The sequence below is a fragment of the Perognathus longimembris genome, chromosome 12 (assembly GCF_023159225.1).
Source record: "Perognathus longimembris pacificus isolate PPM17 chromosome 12, ASM2315922v1, whole genome shotgun sequence".
NCBI classification, from domain to species: Eukaryota; Metazoa; Chordata; class Mammalia; order Rodentia; family Heteromyidae; genus Perognathus; species Perognathus longimembris.
This window is the reverse complement of record NC_063172.1, coordinates 22,563,049-22,578,424: the sequence shown is the minus strand read 5'-3', so window position 1 is coordinate 22,578,424 and position 15,376 is coordinate 22,563,049. Positions and strand designations below refer to the sequence as shown.

The following is a 15,376-nucleotide window of genomic DNA, read 5'->3' as shown; positions in this document are numbered from 1 at the left end:
AATTTACAGAAGGACTCAAACTGCACTGACAAATAGAATATGACTGGAATTTAAACAAGTGCTTTGCCATGTTGCCATCTCATTTAACCATCACTGAAAACCATGAAGCTGAAATTATCCCAATCTCAAGAATACAGATTCAAAAAAATAAAATAATCCATCTTAAACTCCACTACTAGAAGATGCCAGAGCCAACTTTCAAAGCTTTGTCAATCCCATTTCAATGTTTCATATTCTTTTTCTATTGCGCATTTTCTAGAGAAGAAACTATTTGCTATGTTTTTCTAAGCAAATGGTACTTCAAACTCAATGCAATTTCTAGAATACCACCTTACCAAAACAACATAAAAAAACAAAAAACAAAAACCCACTCTAAGTGCAATTAACATATTCAGGTTTACTTTATGCTGTTACACAGTACACTTAAATTAATAAGGTTAAATTAATAAGGTCAATAAGATATAATGCAACAAGCGTAATGTCCATATAGCATATAGAAGTGAAAATAGTAAAAGCACTGATAATTAAACTGTACTGTATATGTTTAAGAAAAACATCTCCATACAAGAGTTTGAGGCCCTCTTAGCTGTAGTTACAATCACAAAAGTTTTGAACCAACAAAATATTTTTCTCACATACACAACAGTAGGAAGAGAGTACTGAGGCTGTAAAAGAATATGATTGGGGCTGGGAATGTGGCCTAGTGGTAGAGTGCTTGCCTAGCATGCATGAAGCCCTGGGTTTGATTTCTTAGTACCACATACACAGAAAATGCTGGTAGTGGTGTTATGGCTCAAGTGGTAGAGTGCTAGCCTTGAGCAAAAAGAAGCCAGGGACAGTGGGATAGTGCTCAGGCCCTGAATTCAAGCCCCACAACTGGAAAAAATAAAGATATAAAAGAATATGATCAAACAAAACTGTAGAGATGCCATTTACCAATATTTTTAAGAAACTGGCATTAAAAATCCCTTTTAAGAGTATCTTTTTCTGAATAAAATGAATTAATAACCATTAATTAATCACCATTAACGAATTCAAGGACAATTTTCCTTTTTTCCTGTCTTTTCCTACAACTTACATATAGGTGTTGTTAACCAATGTTTGAATTTTTTAAGCAAAATGTATCAGATACACACAATTGCTAGAATTTGCATCCTTCTATAATTTTTATTAACCAGATAAAAACCAGTCACCCCCAACACACGGCCTTACAAATGCATGCTTACAAATGAAATCCAGTAACTGTCCTCTGGTCTTGAGTTCAAGAGACACTACAAGATGGTATTCCTTAGTCTCACAAACATGAGAGTTTGGGGAAGATGGAAAATTTATGAAGCAGAAATAATACCCTAAATATTAAGAAACTGAATAATTAACTTAAAATGAACCATAGTACCCTATAAAATGATATACAAATTTTTACTGTAAACTTTTTTCCCCTAAAGCATCTCCTACTTCCTAAGCACATTTATTCCTAATTGACATTTCTCAGAAGTTAAAAGATTGTATATCCCTAAGTTAAAACTTGCAAATTTGATGATTCTATGAACTCTGTGTTGTACTGCTGCCCTCTGCTGGCTCCTATAAAGGACAGAGAACGAGCAATGTCTGGAGATTTTATTTTGTTCATCAAAATTAAGTGTTAGTATATACCTAGGCGAGTCCTAGCAGAGGCTCTCAGTGGCTCAATAGCTATGTATGTACGATCATGTAAAATGAAGCTAACCAAAATGAACTCCAATATATGGGAATGAGGTTTTCCACTGTTATTTTTAATGTACTATGTGAAACTATAAATTTTGTTTTCCCTGCTTATCCCGTTGTCGCTGCATTTGATTTTAGTAACCTGGGTACTGTATATACATTTATTTGAATCAGGGAAGGGAAACAGCAAAATGGTGAGACAAATGATAAAGGGCAAACCAATCCAACAGCAATACTCACAGGACAATTTGTTGGAAATTAACTGTGCAATTTCGGGGGGTGGGGGAAGGCTGGAGGGGAGGGAAGGTGGAAATAAAAGTCAAGAGAGGATGACAAGTATGACAAGAAATTTACTCACGACCTTATGTATGTAACTGTAACCCCTCTGTACATCACCTTGACAATAAAATTTTAAAAGAGAAAGAAAGAAAATCGCTACAAAAAATTAAGTGTTTACTTCAGATTTTATCATCTTTTTTACTTTACGTGTGCATGTCTAGCTTTGACTCAAAAAATTACTAGATAGTAAGATGGATATTAGCACTGTCTGTTTTCTGCTATACCATCAAAAAAATATATATCCCCAGATCTTGGCCTCCTGAGTAGCTAGAATTACAGGGATGAGCCCCCAGCACCTGGCTTCTCAGAAGTAATATTCTACAACTGTCAAATGTGTTATTTCCAGGGAACTTCTTTCACTAAAAAATTTCATGTGGAGAAAACAAACATGTAGAGCTTCATCTATAGCAATTATATGGAAAGAGTAGGAAGTAGGTCTTCCCTGCCAGTGAAGCTCCATGAAATTGTCCATAGCACAGAATTTTGTAGACAACACTGATCAGGTTGTGTTTCATTTTCCCATGAAACACAAAGAAGTGACTTGAACAAGAAGTGACTTGCCTAATGTTATAGAGCTAGTATGTCCATGCTAAGTGCAGATCTGAAACAATACTTACTGTATTAGTCTGCTAGGACTACTATAATGAAATACCATAGAATGGCTAGCTTAATACAAGTTTGTCACAGTAATGAAGATAAAAGTACCACAGAGGTCTAGTATAGTCACTTGCTTGGGAAGGCTTTTTTCTTGGCTTGCAGATACTATATTCTTGCTATGTCCTCTCATGTATTTTACTCGGTCTGAACATATAGGCATATCTCAACCCAATCAACAATCAAGATTAGCCATTACATAACCTATTAGAAACAGTATAATGAATTTTCCACATGTTCTTGATTTGGATTTCTTTATATAAAATAAGCATGATCATAAGGTGTTTCCAGGAGCAATCAGTTACTGAATAGCAACAAAAGGGACTCACCCTGAATGTGGGTGGCACCATCGAATATGTGCACGCTCCTTTCTTCCTGAGTGAGTATATCTATCACTGCTGCCACTGTCAATAGACATTAGACAGATTCAACTTTTCACTTCTGACTCACACCAGTTCCTCTCTAGGCAGTTATGAAGCCTTCAACTTGACTAGGACATCTTTAGTTTTTTTTTTTAATAATTACTTATTGTCAAAGTGATACACAGAGATACATAAGGCAGTTTCTTGTACTATTTGTTACCTCCTCCCTCATTCCCCTCCCTCCCCCCTCCTCCTTTCCCTCTCTCCCCATGAGTTGTTCAGTTGATTTACACCAAATGGTTTTGTAAGTATTGCTTTGGGAGCCATTTGTCTTTTTATCCTTTATCTCTTGATTTTGATATTATCTTTTCCTTCCCTAGTTCTAATACCAGTATATACAGTACCCAGGGTACTCAGATGAGATACAGTGATAGCACAGGGACAATCACAGAAAGGGGATACAAGAGGATCATCAACAACAAAAAAACAAAGCTACTTTCACATGGCATATTGAAAGTAATTACAACAGTGATATAACACTCATTTCCTTAACATGGCGTTCATTTCACTTAGCATCATCTTATGTGTTCATAAGGGCATAACTATTGGGCTCTTGTGATCCTCTGCTGTGACTAGCCTAAACCTGTGCTAATTATTCCCTATGAGGGAAACCACAGAGTCCATGTTTCTTTGGGTCTGGCTCACTTCACTTAGTATAATTTTTCCAAGTCCTTCCATTTCCTTATGAATGGGGCAATGCCATTCTTTCTGATAGAGGCATAAAATTCCATTGTGTATATGTACCACATTTTCTTGATCTATTCATGTACTGCGGGGCATCTGGGTTGATTCCATATTTTGACAATGACAAATTGTGCTGAGATGAACATTGTTGTGCTGGTGGCTTTCGTATGTTCTTGTTTATAATCTTTTGGGTAGATGCCCAATCGTTAAGTCTTTCCTCTGAGGCTTCCAACTCTTCAACTGAGCAGCAAATGGGCTCTCCAAAATACAGATAAGCATGGCTAGATTATCTAGCTTCCAATCAAGTAAGCCAATCTAATAAATCCTGTTTCTTAATTATAATTTATAATAATGTATGTATATGTTCTATTAGCTCTGTTCCTCTAGAAAACTCTAACACAAATATGGGTATGGCAAGCGTTATAAGGAAGTAGCTGTTGATTTCACCTGACAATATGGTTGAGAAGTTTTGGGAACTGGTTTGAAAGAAGGTTGAAAACATTTGGAAATGTGGGCTAGAGAAAGCCCAGAGCATAGCTGATTCTGGAGTGAGCTCAGTAAAACAAAGACAGATAGGAATATTGACAATAAAGATTATGCTCATGAGGTTTCAGATAGGAAACCAAGACTGGGCAATAGGACTGCTGGACATTCATATTACATTGTGGGAAAGATCTTGTCTACATGCCCTACATGCCCTAGGACTTCCTATGATACCAAGCTTCAAGGTGATGGAATTATAATAAAGAAAATTGCAAGGCAGGCCAGCATTGCTAGCTGCTTCTAGTCTGGTTTATAGTGAGAGGTGGAAACAAAAAACAGAAGAGAAAGATGTGAAAAACTTGCAGAATGGTCAAAAAACCTATGTAAGGGTGGGGCTAAGGAAGACATGGTTTTTCAATGTACATATGTGAAAATGGAATCAAGCTATAGAGGGTGAGAGAGGTGGGGATAGATAGGATAGAGAATGATGGGAGAGGTGACATTGATCAAAATAAACTATGGTCATAAATAGACTTGAACATAAATTGACTTAAAATGGCTCTTAGGGCATCTTGGAATCAGCAAGACATTACCTAATGCAGGGTGAAAGTTCCAAAGATCTGAAATAATTTTAAGACTCTCATTTTGGAACAGAGTTCAGCAAGGGCATGATCCTTGCACACAGTCACCCCAAATTTAATTTATCCCGCTCAACAGCAACAGGTACTTGCATCCAAGCTCCAAGTGGTTTTGGTTACTGCTAGCACTGGCAGCAGACCTTGGTGCTATCCACATAAAGCTGGCTTTATAGGCATCATTTTATAATCAATATTTTATTGGGATACAACATCACTCTTCCATTTACGATTATCTATTGGTGGTAAGCCTAGTAACAACAGGACATAGACATGTGCTTCAGGAGCTAGAAAAGTTTAGAACTGCTAAAGTGTAGTATACAAGAGGTAGAAGACAAGAGTAGAAAGAAAGCATATCAACTATACATGGCAAAAGGCCATGTTCAAGAATACTTGTTTAGGGGTTGAAGGTGTGGCTCCGTGTGCTAACTACCTTTATAGCTGTTTTTTAAAGTCACACAGATGCCTTGCCTTAGCTAAAATTACCTATTAATATGTGTGATATTAGCCAGGCACTAGAGGCTCAGACCTAGAACTGTGATTCAGGGGTTGGGGATCTGGCTCAGCAGAAGAGCACTTGCCTGGCAAGTGAGAGGCCCTAAGTTCAATCTTCACCTCTGGGAAAAAAAGAAAAAAGAATTGGGTTCAACGCCAACCAGAGCAGAAAAGTCTGTGAGACTCTTATCTCCAATAATGTACCCAAAAAAGCCAGAAGTGTAGCTGTTGCTCAAGTGGTAGAGCAATGGCCATAATAAAAAAGCTCAGGGACAACGCCCAGGCCTTGAGTTCAAGCCCCAGGATTGACACCAAAAAAAAGGGGGGGGGGGGTGGATTTCTGTCATGAAAAATATTAATTTAAGCAAAAAGTAGTAAGACAAACAAATAAGATATTCTAAAGTTGCAATAAACAAAAGGGCTGGCAGGAACAAAGAGTAGTTAGGAAGCTATCAGTGAATGGTTGTTTAAAAAAAATGCATTAACAATTCATTCTGCAGTTTACAATATGTGAAGAAGTTCAAAGACAGCTCCAAATACTAGAGGTAAAGTAAAAGGAATTACATCATTATAAGAATTTTATACCATAAATAGAATCGTGTTTATTCAAATGAGAATGTAATAAGAATTAACACTATAACCATTTGACCATTATAATTAGTAATACTGACAGAAAAAGGATAAAGTCAAATAAAATTTTCAAAGCTTTTATTTAAAGATTAATTAAGCACTCCACATGAGAAACTGAAGCAAACCAAGGCACAAAGAACTGACATGATAAACTAAAATAGAAATTGTAACACAAATATCAGTAATTAAGTTAAATATGACTATACTAACCCTTCCAATTAAAAGACAGACATTGTCACTCTGGACCTAAAACATTTTAAAACTGGGAATACTGGGCTGGGAATGTGGTCTAGTGGCAAGAATGCTTGCCTTGTATACATGAAGCCCTGGGTTTGATTTCTCAGCACCACACATATAGAAAATGGCCAGACATGGCACTGTGGCTCAAGTGGCAGAGTGCTAGCCTTGAGCAAAAAGAAGCCAGGGACAGTGCTCAAGCCCTGAGTTCAAGGCCCAGGGCTGGCCAAAAAATAAAAAAGAAATAGGAATACTGCCAGGTGCTGGTGGCTTCATGCTTGTAATAATAACTACTCAGGAAACAGATCTGGAGAGTGTGGTTCGAACCCAGCCCAGGCAGGAAAGTTCTGTGAGATTCTTATCTCTAATCATCAGAAAACTGAAAAGTGGCCTGTGGTTCAAAGTGGTAAAGTTAGCCTTGAGCAAAAGAGCTCAGGGATAGTGCCTAAGCCTAGAGGTTCAAGACCCATGACCAACAAAATAAAATTAAAATAAATAACAATACTGATAAGCTAAAAGAAAAGGGAAAGAAAAAATTTACACTAATTTATAAAACAGCAATAACTATAAAAAATATAATGATAAAACTATCCCAGGGCCTACAGATAATGACAAATATTTCATAATGTTTCAAAAGAATCAGTTCATAGTGGACCAAGCAAATCTTAATGTTTGTGCTCAATTAACATACTTAATAGTACATAATGCAAAAGTTAACTATAAGTAATAATAGACAAATTCATTATTACAGCTGAGAATATGTCACATAAGAAAAATAGCCTGTATACTTATATTAATACTAATATATAATTTCCAGTTGCCTACTGGTGGGAGTAGAAAGGTATAAATAACTGTAAATAACAGGAAAAAATTAAAAGTGAATTAAACAGAAATAGAATCTCACATACACTAATGACAGGATTCCACTAAGTACAAGCATGTGTATCTTAATTCCCAGAACATTAGATACAAAGAGAAGTTTAAAGTATCAATTAATGAATAAGCTATTAGGCCACAAATATTTTTCTTACCAGCATCACTGTTAAGTTCATAATTCTTCCAAGGTTATCAATGTAGTAGACACTATCTTGATACCATGAATCATGGTGTAGGTAATTATACATTCCCAAAGCACACATGTGGTCCAGGGTATATTGGTCATCTCGAAGTTTTACTTCTGCCACAGCTGAAATGCAAAAACGCAAAGAAATAAACATAATCATCAAGAGTTTTACCTCAGATCATTCCTTTCTGCAGAATGCCTAGAAGGCAAAGAAACTTACCAATGACAATCATACAAGCAGTCAGAGAATTCACTATATGATTCACTCAAAGATAATTTCTATGTATGTGTCAGGCATTGTGTAAAGAAGATAGTAAGACAGCATAGTTACACCCTTAATAGAATTTAAAACATTTAGGGATTTTTATGCCTTAGCTCTCTTTGCTTTAAGTCAGCTGAGAATATGAATAGAGAAATTCTAGAAATAAAGAATTTCCGGGCTGGGGATATAGCCTAGTGGCAAGAGTACCTGCCTCGGATACACGAGGCCCTAGGTTCGATTCCCCAGCACCACATATACAGAAAACGGCCAGAAGCGGCGCTGTGGCTCAAGTGGCAGAGTGCTAGCCTTGAGCGGGAAGAAGCCAGGGACAGTGCTCAGGCCCTGAGTCCAAGGCCCACGACTGGCCAAAAAAAAAAAAAAAAAAGTATTTCCAGTGGGCAAATAATAAGCCTAATTTTTATGCATTTTTAAATGTTTTTACTTCTATTATTAATCTTTACCATACATTAAAGAAAAAAGAGAATGTCTTTATATGCCATTATAGAAATAAAAGTAAACATAAACTGATTCCTTCAATATCAGACATAACTTACAAAAGAGTATTCTCCACTAATGTCAAATCTCTGAAATGACCTTGACCTTTCATGAAGGTTTAAGAAATCTTATAACTCAAAGCCTATGACCTAGGATTAACTACACTTTCAGTAAGATGGATGGATGGATGGATGGATGGATGGACGGACAGACGGACTGATAGATGGATAGATGTCTATACACTGGGGCAATACATTACCTTGAAATAATGCTCATTTTAGGGTATTCAAGCTGCAACTACTTACTTCTTTCCCCAGGATTATCTACCTTTGCTACTTTTAATACTTATCTTAAATTCCAGATAACTAGATTGATTCACTCATTTCTTTAGCAAATATTTAATAGGCACCAATAACAGGCACAGTGATGAGCATTGAGTATACACAGTCTTAGCATTATTCCAATAAGGGAATGGAGAACAAATAATGACAAAAACTTTACATAATTTGTATAAGTTTAATATAATTATAGTAAAGCTATGGAGAAAAAATTAGTAACACAAGATCACATAAAATAGTGAGAATCTACTTGGGGAAAACAATGAAAGCGTCTTTTAAGAATTGAGCAAAGATATAAAAGAGATACAAAAAAATAAGAATTATTTCAACTTCCACATACAGTCCTCTACTTATTCTAGGCCCAAGGGAAACTGCAAAAGTAGGGAAAACCTGTGCTCAAAAAGCAAAAAGAAAGCCATCCTGGCTACATATATACAAAGAACAAAAGAAGATGAGTGAAGCTCAGAAATGGACAGGAGTTTAATCATGAAAAGCCTCGTCTTTGTTTCCTCATTGGTAGTTATTGTAATAAGAATTCATTTTATATATATATATATATATATATTTTTTTTTTTTTGCCAGTCCTGGGGCTTGGACTCAGGGCCTGACCACTGTCCCTGGCTTCCTTTTGCTCAAGGCTAGCACTCTACCACTTGAGCCATAGCACCACTATCAGCATTTTCTGTGTATGTGGTACTGAGAAATTGAACCCAGGGTGTCATGCATGCTAGGCAAACACTCTACTGCTAAGCCACATTCCCAGCCCAATAATTCATTATATTTAAGCAGGAGAGTAGTGTTCAGATTTAAGTTCCTCCAAAAGTGCTTACCATTACAATGCGCGGGAAAAAGACCGGAACAAAGCCAGTAATATTTCAGAAGTAAAATCATAATTTAATGAGAGTTGATAGAAGTTAAGAAAACTTGCTGTCTAACTTGAAAAAGTGTTTATTAGAAATGGTTAGAAATGCGTATTATTCTGATTAGGAGGAAACAATGATCAACTCCCAGTCTTCTAGCACCACAGTGTGGATGAAACTTGATAATTCAAAAGATATGTATAACATAATAGCTCAAAGTAGTAAATATTAGATAATATTATTTAAAAATCATTTTTATCATATCCGGGCAAAGACGTGGATAACCTTGAGCAAACTAGAAATTTCTTATCTTTTCCCGTTACTATAACTCCTCATCTGCAAACATAGTAAAGTGCATCTAAACAAACTTACTATTTTCTGAAACCTACTATTTTGTACTAATTCTGTTGGGTATGGATGGAGGCAAGGATGAATGGTAAAAGTACCTGTCTAGAAAATGGGAGGTCCTGAGTTTGAGCCGCATTAGAGAGAGGAGGAGAATGGGACAGAGGGAGAGGAAAGGGGAGGAGGAAGAAAAGGAGAGAAGAGGATGAGGAGAGGGAGGAGGAAAGGAAAAGGAGAGAAGGAAGGAGGTAACAGGGGGAGAGAAGGGTAGAAGATAGATAGAGGGAAGAAGGGAGGGAGAGAAGAAGGAGGAAAGGAGAGTCAAAAAGAGACGGAGACAGAGAGACACACAGACAGAGACTGTCTCTGGCCCTAAGTAAGAAATGAAAAGTTGTACCTGGTATAACGACAGAGGAAGCAGAAAAGCTGAAAGACAAAAGCAGTGTCCAGGAGATGATATAGCTTAAAATATCAGCAGAGGTCTTTTGTAGAACCCTTCCAAGAAAGAGAGGACAGGAAGGAGTTAATCTGAATTTGGATCTTTGAAACACTGAACAAGAACCCTTTTACAGAGAAGTCTTCCTTAATCTTGGCTCAAATCCTAATAAAATCTCCAAAACTACGTTTTTGTTTTTTGTTTTCAATAGGAAAGAGAACAACCAAGTCCTCAAAGAGTCTCAAAATCTTAGTTTTTGCTGGGTGATGGTTAGGCTGAGATCTGGTGTTAGTGGTTCAAGGCCAAGGGCCAAGGCAGAAAAGTAAAAAATACTGCCATACTCCATTTTTAAAATAACCAGCTGGCAATCATATGAACATACTCTGAAGTAAGATAGATCCAACTCCAATGTTAATGGTACCTATTACTACTTCTGTTTTCTTAAAATATACTTTTACATTGAAGCACATGAAATATCAATATTCAATTCTGACACCAATTAAATGATTCAGTCTAATGTGCAGAGTATACTGGTTTGAGAAAGATGGAAGAAGCAATGAGCATTAATTTCATAAAGGTCACTTCTTGAACCATACATCTTTTTTTCTTTTTTTTGGTAGCCAAAATTTTCCTTTATCCAACTTAAAACATTTAGGACAAGTATTATTCCAAATCTCATTATCTAGAAATCCATTTTTGATTTCTAAAGACTTTTACCAACTTTTGCTGTAACACTTCACTTACACTTTACCTTTTTCATTTGCATTTGAAAAACTGAAGCCTGTATGTATTTGAAGAAATCTGGAGCTTAGGTGCCACCCATTGTTTCAGGCTGCTTGGTTTGACTTTCAAATTTCTTATCTGGAAATGCATTTTAAAGCCTTTTACTAACCTCTGGTTTTAACAACTACACCTCAGCCTTTATTAGCATCTGGAAAAACTCTGGAGCCCAGGGAGCAACATTGCCTCCTGGCTGCCGGTTTTAAAAGAGCCATTTTGAAAGGGAATATCAAAATTGGGAGACAAAGGATAAAAAGATAAACGACCCCAAAAGCAATACTTACAAAACCATTTGGTGTAAACCAACTGAACAACTCATGGGTGGGAGAAGGAAGGGGGGGCGGAATGAGGAAGGAGGTAACAAACAGTACAAGAAATGTACCCAAGGCCTAATGTATGAAAATGTAATCTTACTGCACATCAATTTGACAATAAAAATAAATAAAAATAAAAGAGCCATTTTTTCTTCAGTCCTAGTTACTGTATGAAGACTTTTGAACTCAGATGACAATTTTTCCTTAATGTAAGAATTACAATTACAAAAATAGAAATACTTATCCATTTAGCCTTCCAATAAATTAGTGAGAAACTTTAGTCCATTCTACCATTTTTTAAATATAGAGAGTTAATGACAGTTGTTTACTTCTATTCCCATTAGTATACTTTAAAATATTTGCCTGATTATATGTAACTTAAGATAGTTTTACTTTTACATCACATTACACACATAAAATTCAGCACCTAAATCATTAAACTGATACCCAAAACAATTGTAACAAAAGTACATTTAACAGTGTGTACCAGAATTACAAACACTAGAATCCAGACTTTGCATCTTTGCTTTTTCAGTACATCCAAATTGCAAAACTGTACAGAAATCAAATTATATCAGGTAAATAAACTTTTAACCCTCCTTTAAGATTTTCCAATTTTAATCCATCCTAAGGGGCAGTTTTAGAAATATCAGTCAAATCATTCATTTTCACCACCAGGTTTCCAATGTTCACCTGAAAACAAAAGAGACAAAAGAAAGGCCTCCACTGGCCTGTCCTACAGAATGGCCTATCTCCATCCTACTCCTTACAGCTTGATGACTACCTTGGTGCCAGCTTGCCTTCTTCCACCATGAATGGATGCCCCCTATGGCTGTCCCACCACATGGACTGGCTAAGCTGCACCTTTGCCAGATCACCCCTCAGTCCTGAGGATAGGCACACAGGCCTGTCCTAAGTTTCCCTGTCTTCTTTTATTTTCTCTTCATCTGACTGAGAAACACAAGCAATTCTTTAAGTGATAAACATACCTTTACATCCAAATTTCTGACATTTAGCCCCAAATTTTAGCAGTGGAGGAAAATAAATTTCAAGTCCCCAATGTCTTTTGCTAAATCAGATAACTTGATGAGTGTTCAAACATCTTAATTCATTAAGATACCCACATTTTTAACTGTAAATTAAAGAATCCTTAGAAATCTTTTTAACTATAGTTCCTCTTTTAAAACAATGCACTAATCCTTTAAAACATTTGGTAATGCCCAAACTTGATGACCCTTGAGTTTAAACTTAAAACTCACCCATTTTTACATCATACTGAGTTTTAATCTTGAACATGTTCACACTCACACATGTACACACATACATATTCAAAAGATCTTAAAGCATGCAAAATAAATATCGGCTGTACATTTTTCTGTGGCAAGAGGTATTTATTACCAATCTTACTCTTGCAATAACCACCCAAGATTTAAGACAAAACTTTTAACAAGTGACTTTAACATTCTCCAGCCTCATTTACCAGGGCTTGCTAGTGTTAGCAACACATTTTTAGCACACCAAATACACTCCGGCTGAATATAGCTGGAAGGGGGTTCCCTGGGGCAAGACTCAGCCCACCCAGTACTGGACTCTAGTCTCAGCCCAATTTCAACTAGACTATTTTACAGATCAATTGACCTTTAAATACCTTTAGTTGGAAGAAAATGGTTAAAGAAGCTTATCACTCTTCCCCTTGGTCCTCCGGATCCCAGGAGACCTGGGGAGGCTGTTTGGAACTCGATACCGGTGGAGGCCACGTGTCCCATGTCTTCCTATAAAGTTAGATCACAACCAACACATCCCTCCACTATGAGAACCTTCGGAAGGGGGTCAAGGCGTCCCTTGACCGCCTTGGCCTTAGAGAGCTCCACTGTGTTCAGCTTCTATCTCAGGCCTGACAGACTGAACCTTTAGATTCAGACGGGCCCACTCAAATGGGCCCACTCAGATAGTGTGCTCCATAGCGCACCTTTACAGCCGGAGCCACTCAGACAGTCCCACAGGGTACCCCACGGGGCACTTTTACAGATGGGGCCACTCAGACGGGCCCACTCAGGCAGTGCTCTTTCCAGAGCAATCTTACAGACAGGCCTACCAAATAGGGCCCACTCAGTGCTTTCCATAGCACTTTTACAGAGAAACAGAAACGGACACAGATTTGGTCAACCAAGCTCAGACATACAGACATACACACCTACACCTCCGGAAGTTTTTTCTTCACCTGGGTATCTTCCCCAAAAAAGAATGTGGTTAAGGACTCTTCCCAGCCCATGCACCACAAATGTAATGGCGTCCAAGGGGGGGTGGGAAATCCCCCATCCCTCCAAGAGTCCACCACTCAGAGACAGTCTCAAAGTAAAAAGATGAATTTATTGGGGAAGTTCCGAATGGACTGGTCCCAGGTTTCAGAAAAACATAGAACAGGACAGTGGCACAGAGACTTACTTTCGGAGGATTTCCAAGTACCAACAAACGAATTCAGCTCCAGTGGATAGCTGAATTGGGACGCCATGGGGATGACAGACACAAGACTCAAACATGTGGGTGGCATGGCGTCCTATACATCTTTTAAAACCAACTTAGTGGGTTAACTCTTCTCTTATTTGCTTTTTTAATAATATTAAAATGTAACAGCACAATTTTGTTAATAAGTTCCGAAGCAAGATTCATGGAACAGGGAAGACCCAAGCTCCCATGAAACTTTTATGCTGGGTTTCTATGATCACAACACATCTTATCTTCCTCTTTATGGATAGATGAGTTTTATGATTACACAACTCTTCCCTCCTTTTACTCAGGTGATAGCTTAATCTTTTTTGTTCATTTGGTTGGGTGTGTGTGTGTGTGTGTTGGTAGCAGGGCTTGAATTTAAACCCTGGATGCTGTTACTGAGCATTTTTGCTCAAGGTTATTGCTCTACCACTAAAGCCACAATTCCGCTTTATGGTAATTAATTGGAGAAAATTTCTCATGGACTTTCCAGTCTAAGCTGGCTTCAATTGCAATCCACAGATGTAAGCCTCATGAGTGGTTAGAATTATAACTGTGAGCAGTTTACTAGCTTTGTTTCTCTTTGCTGGGGGCCAGGCATGGGGGGGAAGTAGCCCAGAGAGAATACTTAGAACATTACAAATAATTTTGCTAGAATTAGTTTGTTCATTAAATTAGCTAATCTTTCTCATCCCCTTCCTTATCTGGTTTCTTCTTGGTAAAGTTCCATGTATTTACACTATGGAATTGGCATATGATTAACGGCACAAGAAAAAGTGGTATATGTACACCATGCTTCCATCAGAAAGAATGGCATCTCCTCATTCCTAAGGAAATGGAAAGGCTTGGAAAAAAACAAAGTGAAGCCAGACCCAAAGAAATAAAGGCTGCCTGTTTTCCTTCATATGTAATAATTAGTATATGTCTAGGTTAGTCCTAGCAGAGGATCACAATAGCTCAATAGCTATATACATATGACTTTAAAAAATGATGCTAATAGAAATGAACTACAAGATATGAAAACAAGAGGTTTGCTTTTTTCTTAGTGTACTGCATGCACTTATTTCTTTTTTCTTTCATTTTATTTTTCCCTTGGCTTACCCCCTGTTGTCACCATTTTTTATTTCTGTATTTTTTGTACTGTATATGTTTATCTGATTGGGGATGGGAAAGGGAATCACAGAAATGGTGAGACAAAGGACAAAGGGTGAACCAATGCAACAGTGATACTCACAAGACACTATATTGGAAATGCAATTTAGAACTTGGGGGGAAAGTGAGTTGAGCGTGGGGGGGGCAGTAGTAAGAGAAAATGAGAGAGTAACAATATTTGACAAGAACTATACTCATTTCCTTACTTATATAACTGTACCCCTTTATATATCACCTTTACAATAAAATAATTTTAAAAAGAATGATATATACTGATTTCCCTGTTCCTCTTCTCTTTTTGAAGGCTAATTTTCACACATATGTTTGCAATTCTACTTCTTATCAGAGGTATATCCTGTCCCGTGGCTCCCCTTTTTCTTCACTATGTTGAAATGTTTCTCTGTTTGTCTCCTTCTGTCTCTCTGACTCTATCTCTGTCTCTGTCTCTCTCACACACACATACACTTGTGTGTGCATGAAAATATGCACACAAAACACAAAGAAAACAGTTCTTCCTCTGTCCTATACTCAAAGGACACTCTGTACTTCTTTGAAAAG

The 15,376-nt window shown here is 37.2% G+C and overlaps 1 protein-coding gene across 1 annotated transcript in view; it reads right to left on the bottom strand.

The window, feature by feature from the left end:
- The window catches only part of Nudcd1 (NudC domain containing 1), a 45,912-nt gene that overhangs the window by 27,610 nt on the left and 2,926 nt on the right, over positions 1-15,376 (bottom strand). Inside the window, exon 2 of the mRNA XM_048359273.1 lies at positions 7,315-7,469. Coding sequence (XP_048215230.1) covers positions 7,315-7,469 — 155 coding nt within the window. The remainder of the gene's footprint in view (positions 1-7,314; positions 7,470-15,376) is intronic.